Genomic DNA, 14,519 nt, shown 5'->3' with positions numbered 1-14,519 from the left:
AAATTACAAAAATGAAGGACTATTACAGAAGAGACTGGAAATTACGAAAATTAAATGTCAGAAGCTGCTGGAACTTCTATTATTTTTAACTTGGATAATGCAAGAGAAAATGGAAACTGAGAGTGTTAAGTTAAAGCATCTGTTCCTTTTTCCTCTTCCTTACTGGAAGCCCACTCTGGGAATGCATTGGTGTACCTTGAGATCCAAAGGGAGCTTGTTGGAAGTGAAGACACTCAACTTGATTTGAGGCACACTGATTTTCAGATTTTCAAAGTAGTATCGTTTTTGTGCTCCGCCTTGTTCAACAACCTTCTCATGGAGGTTTTCATCATACTTTTCAACCTCTGCATCCAGACAAAACACAGGAATCAGAACCAATTAAAGATAAATAAATATGGGGTTAGGAATGCACACTCTGTTAAGAGTTAACAATCCTCTGCACGAATAAAAAGTATGTGTGACTGCTGGTGGAGCCAGCAAAATTACTCATGCCTTGTGACATGAAGTTGACCTCTGAGGCTCAAGAATTTTTGTCAGATCTCTCTGTATCTCTAAAACCTGTTATTTGAGCTTTTAATCTCACTTCTAATTTCTCTTTATCAGCACACAGAAACAAGGAAATAACGCATGATTATGCAATGTTCCTACTGTGCAGTCGTGCTCTTACAGTCTGTTTTCCTCTCTCTACTCTCTGTAATTCCTTACACATTTAACTAGGAATATAATCTACAAAGCAAGCTTTCAAATATTCACTACACAATGGCCAACATGCCTACACAGAAGACATCCAATAAATCAATTTACATGGAGAGTGACTCAAATTCAGTTGACATTAACAGGCTCATGTTATTTGTAAGAGCACCTGGGTGGTGTGAGGAAGCAGGGCAAAGATGAAAGATGACCAAGTCTTATGAACTCTGACTTATGAACAATAAAACATGCTAACTAAAAATGAGAAAATTATTTTTGTCTGAATCTAGGACGGCATCAGCAAATAAACTACAAATAATGTACAGTAAGTAAGGAAAAAAAAAGGAACAAAAGGAACAGGGTAAACCAGAACAAAGGGGAGATTAGTTAAAAGGCTAAGAGCAAACTCAAAATTTGTACTTCTTCCTCATCACTAGAGATTTAAGTTTGAAAGTCCTCTGTGAAATGCAACACTGTTATTTTTCCAGAGACAATTCAGAGGATACTGTGGATTAGCAAGACAGAACTCTGGAGCATCATTTATAGGCTTGGCCCCATTTGAAATCATGCCAAACATAGTTCTTTTCCTGTGACAGTTATTATGTAACAGTACACAGGCTACTGCATAATAGAAGTGACTTTTTCAACTGACACTCCAAAACAAACATTTCAGAAAGTTTCCAAAGCACAGATAAACACTAAAACAGAAGGATTAGAATAGCACCTATGAGATCAGAAGATTGAAAAGGTCTGTCTTGCTTCAGTGAATGAAAGAAAACTTACATTACAATTAAAACCAGAGGTATGGATGCCACAACAAAGGTCAGACAAAATTTTCTTGCAGTGAAGCAAGAGGAACTGCCCAAGGAACAAATTAACACAGATCCCACTTCTATCCCTGGGTTAAATAAACAAACTAAACAAATCACTAAACAAAGTGGCTTGCTAAATTAATAACACAATTTCTTTTATCCCAGCTCAGATGAATCCAGATACAGGAACTGAAAATGAATACTGAACTCCTTCCAGAGACAGGCTGTACTTGGGCCATCACCTGAGGTCTGCAACAGGCACAACACTCATGAAGAGCTTCACAGGGGCCACTGAGGCATTTCCAGCTCTGTTCAAGAGTGGGAGGTTCCACACAGCCAAGAGTGTGCTGGTGTTTTCTACTTACTTCATACACAAAGATCATAGTACTTCTGTACATTGTGAAACTGGGCTGTGCAATTTTATACCACACCTGATTCCGACTGGCCGTAGCCAAAGAAACTCAATAGCTTCAGAAGTAGTTTCTCCTCAATTTGAACTGTGAACTTTCGGGCAGTGATCATCAGATGCTACAGAGATAAACAAGTCTCAGTTTACAGCATTAACACCAGATATATAATCCATGTAAGCTATTAAAAAGGACAACGTGCTCTATTTCAATGGAATATTTTCACTTTCATGGATTTGTAGCAAGACTCCCAACATCAAAATGTCTTTGGTAGCTTTCTTCAAGTTATCTACAGCTAGTGACGATTATTTCAATTTTCTGGAAGGCGTTGTGCTTAATTACCTAATCCCAACACTTCAAAATCTTAGCTGCATTTCCAACACTAAAATCAGCTGCTTTTCAGAACAGAGTCAAAATACATACGTGAAGATTCCAAGTGAGAAAGTAAGTCTTGACAACCAACTCAGTTTTGCCATCACAGTACATACCACAGTTGGTGCATAAATTTACAACAATTTACAACCAACATTCCCAAATGACTGCAGTGCACAGAATCGAGTTTATGAAGCAAGAGAACAGCTTATCACAGAGAATTTATAACCTTCTATTCAACTCCTGAAGAGCAAAACATACATATTCTGGTTCACTGTGCTACAGTTCTCAGGAGAGAGTAACTGCCTCAAAAAGGTCACAGACATGGACAGACAGGGGTCTGGACTGATTTGTCACATTTTTAAACATACTTATTACCCTGTTCATCACTGTACTTTAAACACTGTGAACATGAGAAGGTGGACATTGTGTCCTTTAAGCTTCAGAATTGATTCAACAAAGTGTATTTCACCAACCACTGAATTCAGATTACAAGTAAACAGGAAAGGTCATTTAAGCACAGTAATACCTATGTTACACAAACAAAACACTGTGGTTTACCTTGTATATATCAGTCAGGGCATTTTTGCTGGGAAATTTCATGGCATTGACTTGTACAGCAGGTGCAGGGTCCAGGGGCCCATTCTCACTCATACTGGGTGTCAGAAAGAGCATAAAAGGCTGTGTGGTGCCAATAAGTTGGTTGTCCACCTACACAATGGACAGAAAATGGAACTGAAACTCCAGTGATATTTAGGAATTAAAATCTCAGTCATTGCTCTAAACATTTTTCAAACCTATTATGACTCAAAAAAAACCGAAGAAGACCCATGAATAAATGAATTTCTTTCAAAACAGCAAATACCTGTATATCATGCACACTGAGCTCTAGCACCTGACCAGTCGAGAGCTGAGTGTAGTGGACATTAATGCTGGTGAGGCTTGCAAAAACAAGCTCTTCAGGGACTTTGTTGACCAAAGACAATCCTATTCCACCTTCCAGTTTCACAAGCACCTGAGAAAAGAAGGGGGAAAAAAAAACACCAGTAGCAAACCAGCACTGAAAAAACTTGTGATATCAAATACACATTTCTGCAAACAAATTACTTTTTTAGGTTCATCTCCAGAGAGACAGAGCGGCTCTTTTACAATTAGTTTTAGACTCAAGAGGGTTAAGACATATTAACCCAAATTCTAAGAACAAGAAGCTGCAGCAGGAAAATCTAAAGTTCATAACACAAGGTCATCATTAGGAGAGGTTACTGACCGTCATCCCCCTCCTGAAATCTAGAAAGGAAAATTAAAATAAAAAAGACAAGTACTAGTTGTCATATCTTACTTCTAATTCCTGCTCTGTGTCTGGATTTTTGAACTTGCGCAGGTCTTGTTCCGTAACTGGAAGTTGTTCTCCTTCACTGAATGAACGATCATTTCTACGTTGGTTACAATCAGTTATCTGAAAACAAATAAATTACTACAATGATCCCTTTCATACATATAAATAACAGCTACATTGTCCTACCTTAGCAAATTATCTTTTTAAAAACTGAAGGACAAGAAAAGTTTAGTACTAACTACTTCTGGTTTATGATATTCCCATCCCCTTCATGTCATTGTAAAGGCAGTTTTCATAAGGATTTAATGATGCAATACAGAAAAAGAGTATTTCCAGTATAAGCAAAGAATTTAACTAGATTCTAGTTAATGAATTCTGTCACCTGCAGAACTCTAGTTGGCCCATCTGGCATGACTCTCACAGCCAGTACTCCTGAGCCAGGCCTCATCTTTTGGTTTGTGAACTGCTGTTCAGGTGGAACTGGCCCCAAAAGTTCAAGTGAGTTATCAGGACCTAGAACAACTTCAGCTCCATCATGAAGACCCTGTATTCCTCCCTTTGCCTGGAGAAAGAAAAAAAAAGTAAGGAAAGAAAATTAAGTAATTAAGCAATAGGTAAACAGATAACTATTTACCTTTACCCCTATAAAAGTCTTATACAGAAGCACCACCACAATTCAAAATAACCTATCAGTTTGAAGTCTTTCTCTACCCTTTAAAAGTTAGAACTTTTTTTTTTTTAATGTTGTCCTACTCTCAACATTTGATTTTATATATTAATTTAAAACGGTATTTTACTTTCCTCTCCTTATGCTTCAGAACTAAAAGAAGAGCAGTCCAGCAGTATTTTACTTGATGTTACTAAAGTTTCTACTAACTCATATTTAATTAGTTGGCAGATAAAAGGAGCAGCCAAGATCGATAATTAAGTAATTGATAATTAGGTGGGTAACTGATAATTAAGTGGAAATTAAGTATTCCCACTGCATGTTTAAAACTGAAGCTATCACATCATCAAGGGACATTGGAAAGTCCTTCCTGAAAAGTCTTCCAAAATGATAGGAAGCTTTTTAAAAGATGAAATGTGGACCTGTACATGAGAATGTAAATCCTTACTAAGTCAATCCTTACTTATTGCTGTCTAAAGACAGCAATACAGAGCTTTTTTGGTTGCTTCAAATAGTAACTTACTACACTGTACTAAAACAATCAATGCAGTATCATGGTACTAACTAAAATACTTTACTGGTTTCTAATTAATAGTGCAGGATCTTTAATTATTTGAAATTATTAAGAACATTCAAATATAAACTTCAAACATAAGGTGCTTGCACAAGTTTGTTCTGCTCCGTATTCTGAACTTGTCTCAAAGCTTTTAGTTCACTTCAATACTAAGCCCAAATGACTCTGTCATCTACATCAGCAACAAACAAAACAGGTTCCACATATAATCAGTACTGACTTGGACAACAAGCCCATGGATACCACAGGTCAGCTTCCCATCCTGAAAGCTCCACGTCTGGGTCGTGCTGCGCCGCCGATCCGGCCTTCTCAGCATCAGGGGCTCGTACCTGCGGGGGAAGCCACAGTGCTCAGAGGATGCTCCTCGGAACTTTTACTCTGCACTTGTGTTAATGCTGAACATTTATTTTGCCCCAGCTTATATTCCTAATCTCTCTCCTGAAGTACTCTGTCAACAGTCACCTGCTGAAAAGACATCAGCCATGCTTTTACAAGTATTTCCAAGTCACACAGGCGATCGTGAGATTTTCTAATAAAACTAGACAAAATCCAGCTCTTTCACATTCCTTCAGAACAATGTCTTTCCATATTCAGAGAATATCAGATTAAGTATGTTTTCAAAGACATTGTTACAAACCCCCATCAGTTTCCTGAGGAACTGTGTTTCCATACCTGTTATTTGTGACAGCTGCTAGGCCTGCAATATCTAAAATCATACTGGAGTCCTCGGAGCGAGGAGAAGGTTTGTGGGGGTTATGAGGAACTGAAGAACCTTCATGGCAAAGCATTCCTGAGTCCGTCATCCTCCAGAGCTGGGATCGCTTTCCCGGCTCCTGTTACAGAAAAATTCAACATTTAAATACAGTACAGAGCAAACAGTTTTGTTCTGTTTTGCTATCAGAGGCTTTGAATTTGAGTAACTCCTGGAATGACTTGTATATATTTAACTTCAGAGCCCTGAATTAGAATTAGGAACTGGATTGGATAAAGGCTTCTGACTGAACTCTGATATTCAATGAATACACAACAGCAGCTAGATGAAGAGCTGCATTTAAAAGCTGTTTGTTAATCTCAGCAATATTTAAACACAGTTTCTATTTCTTAAGAGCTCCAGAAATAGATGACTTGGCTTACAATGCTCCTGAAAAGCAAGCATGTCCTACCTTGTAACTTCATGAGACTATCCAACACACAACTACCATATTCTGTTGTCTAGGAGGCATTTACAACCCTCCTTGCTACTTTATTCCAGTTCTCTTTTCTGTTACCTTTACCCCTATAAAAGTCTTATACAGAAGCACCACCACAATTCAAAATAACCTATCAGTTTGAAGTCTTTCTCTACCCTTTAAAAGTTAGAACTTTTTTTTTTTTAATGTTGTCCTACTCTCAACATTTGATTTTATTTCAGCACATAGCAACAGTATTATTTTAAAAAAAGTCAAATGTGTCCTGGTACCTTCTTTTTCAGCAAAACTCGTTGAGTCTTTGAAGAAACATCGAGGACAAGCTCTGCATTTGCAGCATCCTTATTTGAAGTAACTGGTCTTACACTTGGCTCCTGTAACCTGGAACCAAGAAAACAGCATCATGTTTGTTCAGAGTAGCAGCTTCTTCTGTAGCATGAATTCGATCTGCATCAAAATTCAATTGGAAGTTTACACTCCCAATACAGCCCATCAGACTAAGATTTATATTAGGGGTTTTTCCCCTCTTGTTAGGAATTACCAGGGCAAGCTGGTAACTTGAGTACATTCATAAAAGGGGCTTTGATTTCTCATGGGAACTAGGAACCTCACAGGCAAAACAGATGAATTAAAAGACAGTTTCCTACCTCATTCTGAGGAAAGTAACAAAGCCCTGTATCAATCTCCCAGAGCTGTTTTCAGCAGCATATAAACTAGTGCAAGCTTAAACCTCACAGGTATGTTGTAAATAGGTGTGACTTGTGGTAAAGTGTCCTTTATACACCAAAAGACATTAAGTCCCCAAACATCCCAACTCTTCTGAGACCACATAGTGGGGTCACAGCAGATGCCAAATCCTTCTCAATGTGTGACAGAATAAACTGTCAAGCTTTGCCTCTAAAGCAAGGTACTATGTCCAAATGAGGTAAAATACATAATTACTAACAGCCAGACACCTTCTGAATTTGGCATTTCTTCTGCTAGCTACAAGGTAGACAAAAGTTTAACTCCATGTGAAAAACTTCTCTTTAACCATAAAGAGAAAAATAATTTAATATTAATTAATGAAACCTTAATGTGAACGTTAGAAGTATTTCCATCAAAGATATCAAGAATTACCCTGAGAAAGTATATGTAGCAGCAATATAGATGAAGTTTTCATAGTAAAGTTGTTTGCTGTCTTGGAAGTCATTCATGCAGCAGACAACTTCTGAGGAGCCTGCTCCTTTCACTGTCAGTGTGATGAAGGGAGGCAGGACTGGCTCATCCCATGCGTAATCCAGAGAGGTCATGGGCTTCACATCAGTGGACAGCCTGGGCTCCACCACCCCGTGCTGCTTAAACACAACTGGGACCTGCAACAGTCAGGAAAGAGGAGTTTGGTCATACAGGAATTGTTCATCAGACAGACTTTTTGCTATCATTTGCTCATTTACCAGGAGCTGATGACTGGAACATGCTCAGATCATTTCTTTATTTCCCCCCACAATCATTTCCATATGTATATTCTTCCATTCAGGTCTTAAGTAAAGAGACTCTTAAAGGGATGATAAACATCATCTTTGCTTTTATCTATAATCTGTGGTTCAAAATGTCTGCAGGTGCATGGAGCATCTCAAACCCTGGTAATCTAAATTACAAGACTAGAACAGATTAAATACCATCCCTCTTATTGGTAATACTTCTCTTCCTTGTAAGACTTGTAAAGCACTCATGAAAGCCACAATGCTACCACTATTATTTGAAAAAGATGACATAGCTGTGTACTACCAATTTTAACTAGAACTTCAGAAAATTACAATTATTGCAGACAAATACACAGACTCCCATTTTATTTCATTACACAAGTTAGTCATCTTCCACTTCTAACAAATACAGAAGAATTACTTTTTTTACTAAAAAAGGAAAAAATACAGGGCTTGGTTCTTTTACCTTGGAGAAATTGTCAATGCGGAAAGGTGGCGGTAACTGGTCGGTGTCGCTGAACGCAATGCGATACGTGGCTCCTTGAAGGGTAATTTCTACTCTTAAGAAATAACATTTTCCCAGGGTGTCCCTGAAGAAGATCATAGTACAAGACATGTAAACTTCTAATCTGCATTATCTGCAGTGTTAAACAGCTGCTTCTATCAAAACACAGAAGCTGCAGAAGATTTACAGGTCACAGCTACCTCATATTAATGTGGAACGAATTGTTCTTGTTGACTTCAAAGCCCCCGGACCAAATGCAGTTTGGGACATCCATCAGCCTCACACACAACAGCTGATCATAATCATTCCGTGGCCAGTGGAACACAACACTGGAACCAGGCAGGGTGGAGATGTAGCCATCAGGATTGGATGTTCCCTAGGAACAGAAATTGGTAAATAATTGGTAAATCATCCCAGCACTGAAAAATTCACTGTTAGCCTATACACCTCTAAAATACAAACACAGGCATTCTTCTGTCAGGTGGATGCTGCTATTGGAAGAATAAGAAAGATCCTCATAACCAGCCAACAATACTTTCAAGAACAATGTCTGTTCTGCTTGGTGAGCAGATGCTGTGACTAAGTACAGTCCTGGGGTGACTTTTTGATGCTCGTCTCCCCATTCATCTGCTTAGCCCAGAACCAAGTTTTGCACCCTTAAAGACTGGCTCTGAGAGCAAAGTGGGGGGGGAAGAAGAAGAGTGGAGTTTGTTATCAGTAAGTGCACTCACTCCTCCACATTCCTCCTCCTGGACTGTGTTGCCTGCGGATGGACAGACAGCAGGACAGAGCTCTCCTTTGCTTTTAGTTAGTTTTTATCTAGCTGAGGCAGAGAAGTTCCCTGGACTGTGATTTTTCTTTTACTTCAGACCTGTTTAAACCTGCTCTGGACTGAACACCCAGAAGAGTACTGGCAGCTCTCACCAGCATTTCCAGTGCCAGAGGGACTGATAAGAGACTGAGTGACTCAAGCTACAGCCCATGGAGGGGACTTTCTGAGTTTGCCATCTCTTTTGGAGCAGCAAGAGGTTTTATTGTTCAGTATTGTTAATTTTTTGTGCTGGTGAATGCTTTGCCTATTAAACAGTTTTTTTCCACTTTTCTCCAAGGAAATATTTTCCCTAACCAGTTGAGGGAGAGCCACTTGAATCTGCTTTCTAGAGGAACCCCTTCAGAGGTTTTCACCCAAATTTGCCCTCAACCAGGACAATGCTGTACTAAAAAGTCACAAGCAGGAAGCTTCTTACCTGACCTCGGGCAAATTCCCGCTGAACAAAGGCCAGTCTGTAGCTTGATTTATTGTCTAACAGATACCGGGGAGCAAAGGTGACCATGCAGGTGTCAATGTAACGGCCTCTGCCTTTTTTAACATCAATACCTAGTAATAAAAACAAAGTGAAAATATAGCTATTATTTACAAAAGGAAAAGACAGCTCCCACAGTATATTTCAGAGAACCTAAGTTCTTTCTTGGGTTCCCGAGATGAAGCCTTTGTGCCATAGAACTGCCTTGCACTGGAACATTATTTTAAACAGTAAATGTAACCTTATGCCATCTGTTACCCTCTGTTTCTCAAGTACAACTTTGATACTGAAGACAACTGAAGATAAAAACCCAAAAACAATTCCCAGTCACAAGTTTATCAATGCAAGTAATTATTTCATTTTTAAACATATGAAAAATACCTTGATAATCACTGAGGAGTAACTTCCAGACTCTCATTTAATTCAAAACTAAAACCTGCTTGTATTTTATGTACACCAGGAGCACAAGGAATCCAGAAGCTGCACTCCTGCACATCAGCCTATGCAGGCACCACCAAGCAAAACCCAGAGAAGCAGCACATGGCTGAACAGTTACAGTACACAGACACTCAAAATAATCAGAGTAATGTCATGGGATTTAGAATGTACTTGGAATTAGAATACAGGGGGAATAAAAGCACAGAAGCAGACAGAATAGTTTGACAATGTAGTTATTTACACTCAATGATGACATGTAAAATTAAAAATAACTGAAAGCTAATTTTTAAGCTAATAAAGTTCAAAACAAAGATATAGAAATACTTAGAACACTATATTTTGTTTAATGGTTTTCTCTGGACCCTCAAAAGCCTTTAAGAAGTTACATTTCCCTGCTGCAATTGCTCTGTTTCTTGTGTCACTGACATTGTATCTCACCAAGAGTTCCACAGGGTTTTCCAGTGTTCCCATCAGCACCTACCAATGTTGTAGATGAGGCCTGGCCGGTTTCCATGCTGGATCACCTTGAGGGCTCTGACACCACTACCACCATCCAGGGAGAAACCCTGGCACCAGCCAGGCATACCTTCAGGATGGATTCCTTTTCCAACCCGCATTGTACAACTACGGGTAAGAAGAAAACACAGAGGTTTAGTAATTTAAATGAAGGATCAGGTAGCAACAGGATGATCAAACACATGCCCAGACAGAAAAAGAACATCTGTGTCTGGATGTAGAAGCATTTGAAGCCATCATAGATCTCTTACTGAGTGACTCATTCTGCATTTCTGCCATAAGCCCTTTCAACACACTGGTAAAGAGTCAATGGCCATGTCCTGTAAAAAGCTTGGCAATTTCCAGATTGATTAATCACGATAACATTTGTGTGTTTTTTATCTTTGAAATAAAAAAAAAATTAAAATTTGGAATAAATAGAGATACAACAGAATTGGCCAACCAAGGAGCTTTCAGTAGGAAATGTTTAAGAATCCAGTATGCTCAACACAGTATTAAAAAACTTAATCACTTCACAGGTCATCTTAATACTTTCACCTTTGTAAATTTCCTCCTGATTGCCCTTCTTACTTACAAGTTTGGCTGCTCTTTATCAGCATAGCAGAACAGCAGTGGGCTGAGGCTTCTAGCAAGCTCATGCTCCTCAAACTGACCAGCTGCATCTGTTTTTGCATTATCTTGTCTGAAGATAAGTGGCAATCCTTTAAGTGAACACAGAAAAAAAGAGTATTAAACTACACATCACCTTTGTACAAATTAAAATGAGAACTGCAAAAATTTCAAATTAAGGAACCCAAGATATTTTTGTTGTAGTATTTTAGCCATTACTGTGCATGTATTCTCCCTCAAGTTCTCCTTATTCTTCTTAAAACAGCTGTTCACAGCTGCAGGTCATGAGACTGGTCCGTGCAGACCTGAAAGTGCCAGTGGAAGTTCACACAGACTCACTGCAATTCAGACTGCTGCCTTCTCAAGGCATTTCAGTCTTTGAAAACCACAAATTTTAACAGTGATCTAATCTATATTGATTTATTGAGAGGTACAACAGCTTATGTTTGAAAATCTTTAATACAGCAACCCAATGTCTAAGTTATCTGCTGTAACATGCACCAAACAGTAGCTGCTGGCACTACTAAAAATATAAATTCTTACAACCTTTATTCCTCTTAAGTAGCATTTGAACGCTTTATTTGGCTAGAAAGCAAATCAAAATACTACAGGAAATCCTTATTTCCCACTTCATGGTTACAACAGAACTTGCCTGTTTTGTTGATTAACCAATATGGAGCTGAAATTAGTATTTTTAGAGAGCCTTCAGCACGACACACAATCCGTATGGTCAGATTTAGCAGCCGTTTATTGGCATCGTACAATCGCATCCGCACCATGTAGTTTTGTGTTCCTGGAGGAATCAACAGCTCTTTGCAGATTGGGAAGTTTTCTAGCAATACCCCTATGAAACAAAAGAAAAGAAGAGCAAAATAAAACATCATCCACACAAACACGAGTTTTTGATAAACACTTAAGCTGGTGTTTCACATAACTTGATCTCCCTTAATATTACATAGAGCTCACTCTAATCAAATTTTATATCTGCCCAGTATAGTAAACTCGGACCTCATGAAGAAATGCCTCAATTTAAGTCACAAACAGCAAAACAAGTTCTGCAAAGGACCCTGCTTAGGGCTAATTATTGCTTTAGGCATTACAGGTCTAGCCTGTGTTGTGTAACTCACATACACTCTCAACACCAATTATTTCCGTCAAAAAGAAAAGAGCAAAACCACCCAAAATATTAGGAGCTTATTTGATTTATTCCCCTCTTTACCACTGTTCTCTCCAGTTTCCGCTCTCAGGAAAACAAGAACTGAACAAGGAACATTCTAAGTGACAGCTGACAAACCAGGAGGAATGATGGCAATACTGGGTTGCTTTTTTTTTTTTTAATGTGTTCACTTCATTAAAAATAAGAAGCTCGGCAACTCAATGAAATCATCATTTAAATGCTTTCTATTTTTCTGTTTTTCCATTCTGTTCCTTGCAGAACAGGTTTCCTGGTGGTACAGAGAGGAGCAGCAAATGGTCCCTGAGCAGGAGCCTTACCCAGCTCAATGTTCTGGGCTGTGTCAGCCGTGTGCAAGGCGGCCTCTTTGCCAGGCTTCAGTGTCCCACTGATGGGCAAACCCTTCACGTAGAACTCCAGCTCACAGGGCAGCAGATTGCAGATTACCACCGTTGGCAGGAGATAAATGGTATGCCCAGGCTGCCTGAAAATCTGCTTAGCACTGTCAGAGAATATGCTGGAAGGCATGTAATCTGGGTAATTTTCTTTCTTTATAGCCACACAAAACCTGGGAATGATGACACATGTGAGAAATCAATGAATTGGACAGAACAATTATACCCCATCTTTCTGTATTGCACTAAGTCCTCAAAGATACTCTAACTTCAGGATTTAAAAGCAAAACAGCATTTAGAGTTGTTCTCCACAAATTCACTTTGTAAGTTATTATAAGGTATTTAGTATTTATGTCTGACATTAAGAGAACTTGAGTTTTCTGATGTTAATCAAAGACTAAAGTTAGTTTCCCAAAAATTGGTCTATTCAGAAACCTAACAGAAAATGGCTATTAGAGATTACCACCTTTAAAATCAACTTCCATAAACTTGCAAAAGCATGTTCTTAACTGCTACTAAAAAGAGATTTTTAACCATTAAATTATAATCATGTTCTTAAACATAAATGCTGAATCCCAGCAGATATATCCTTGCTCTAACCACTTGACATTTCAGTTGTTCAATAGTTAAGTTGAAAAATTGAATTGGTAAACCTTCATTTTAAATAATTTGTTTATTTTGCTCCCTGTGATACATTAAAAAACAGCATATTAGGAAATGAACTATGAAACTGACATACAGCAATAACTATATAGTGTGCAAAGGTCATTTCCTGACACAATTTCCATAATCTCTATCCTAGTATTTCCTAAATTCAGAGCAGCCCTAAATCAATCATATCAGCAAACTATAAAATTCCATTGAGTCCTCACTATGCAGAGACATTTTTGGCCTCAAAACCAAGCAGAGGACATTGAGGACAAAGAATGAATATTTGTGAACACTCTTTTGGAAAACCACTCATTATCCTAAGTGAGACTGAGCAGTTAGTTTAATGCAAGTTCACATTCTATTTTATGAATTTTGTTTTTTTTACAGTAAATATTCATAGTGTGCTTTGTATTGTCAGAGGTTTAACAGGGACTGTCAGAGGAGCTTCAAGGAGCCCTGCAGAAACAGAGCAGCTACATTTCACTGCTTTCTCACTATTCAACAGACCCAATAAAACATCCCACTAAACTGCAGCAGATTTCATCTCTAAGCATTTTCTTTCCTGTTATTTACTTTCACAGGATTTCATCTCTCAGAGCTTACAGAAAAAGAGCTAGGCTTTAATTACCTGAAGAATCGGCTGTTTTCGGACTCCATGGAATGACACTCCCTCTTGCTGCTGCACACCTCTGCTGCCTTCTGGACATTAGTCCAGTGAATAGGAGCCTTACAGAAGAAGGCTCCCATTCCTTTGGGCCTGGCTTGCAAACGCCAGGATGTGAGATGCAATGGAATAGCAAAGGAATCTCCTGGCATAACTGCTGGAAGGACTACAGGCTCTGCAACCAGAGAAGAAAACACACATATCAAAAGAGGCTCCTTTATTGAAAACCATAAAATTTTGAAGTAGTAAGTCTCAAATTTTTAACACAATATGTTTAATTTTAATGTAAATCACTTCCTGCTTTATGCATGTTTCAAAACCCAATCTGTTATTTTTAGCTCTATTAACAATCTGGCAGCAGACTAATTTCAGTGTGTAAATCTGAAACAGCCTAAAAACTTGCTGGTAACTCAAATTCTTTAGTGAAAATGCTTGTTTCAAAAAACTTAATTCTTCAAACCTTTTGGGTACATTATCAATGTATCATTAGATTTCTACACTAAACCTTTGCATGGTAACACCAAAACCCTCTAGATTGCTGCTAAAGAGACAACTTTGCTACATACAGAAATAAGATTAAGTCTTTACAGAGTCTCAGTTTTCCTTGTTTATCTGAACAGTAACTGAATATCCTGCTGGGCTCTCTATCTCTTGTTGACTGTCTTTGTCTTAACATGACCCATATCCTGTCCAGGGAGGTCTATTCTGGTGTGAAGCATTACAGACAGTGGTGAATCTTCTTGGGGAGACAG

At 38.5% G+C, this 14,519-nt stretch overlaps 1 protein-coding gene across 8 annotated transcripts in view; it reads right to left on the bottom strand.

Annotated features, from left to right (window-relative positions):
- Positions 1-14,519, bottom strand: part of VPS13D (vacuolar protein sorting 13 homolog D) — a 97,631-nt gene that overhangs the window by 41,245 nt on the left and 41,867 nt on the right. For 7 of the 8 annotated variants that reach the window (XM_053962571.1, XM_053962573.1, XM_053962576.1 and 4 more), the window contains 18 exons: positions 13,732-13,942; positions 12,378-12,625; positions 11,536-11,727; positions 10,849-10,975; positions 10,240-10,382; positions 9,264-9,394; positions 8,217-8,392; positions 7,978-8,101; positions 7,165-7,400; positions 6,318-6,426; positions 5,531-5,691; positions 5,079-5,187; positions 4,000-4,179; positions 3,621-3,737; positions 3,147-3,296; positions 2,843-2,992; positions 1,934-2,030; positions 196-344 (listed from right to left, as the gene is read on the bottom strand). In XM_053962571.1, coding sequence (XP_053818546.1) covers positions 196-344; positions 1,934-2,030; positions 2,843-2,992; positions 3,147-3,296; positions 3,621-3,737; positions 4,000-4,179; positions 5,079-5,187; positions 5,531-5,691; positions 6,318-6,426; positions 7,165-7,400; positions 7,978-8,101; positions 8,217-8,392; positions 9,264-9,394; positions 10,240-10,382; positions 10,849-10,975; positions 11,536-11,727; positions 12,378-12,625; positions 13,732-13,942 — 2,810 coding nt within the window. The remainder of the gene's footprint in view (positions 1-195; positions 345-1,933; positions 2,031-2,842; positions 2,993-3,146; positions 3,297-3,620; positions 3,738-3,999; positions 4,180-5,078; positions 5,188-5,530; positions 5,692-6,317; positions 6,427-7,164; positions 7,401-7,977; positions 8,102-8,216; positions 8,393-9,263; positions 9,395-10,239; positions 10,383-10,848; positions 10,976-11,535; positions 11,728-12,377; positions 12,626-13,731; positions 13,943-14,519) is intronic. The other variant, XR_008434535.1, reaches the window with a different exon arrangement.

The sequence above is a fragment of the Vidua chalybeata genome, chromosome 22 (assembly GCF_026979565.1).
Source record: "Vidua chalybeata isolate OUT-0048 chromosome 22, bVidCha1 merged haplotype, whole genome shotgun sequence".
Classification (NCBI taxonomy): domain Eukaryota; kingdom Metazoa; phylum Chordata; class Aves; order Passeriformes; family Viduidae; genus Vidua; species Vidua chalybeata.
This window is presented reverse-complemented; position numbering and strand designations above follow the sequence as displayed.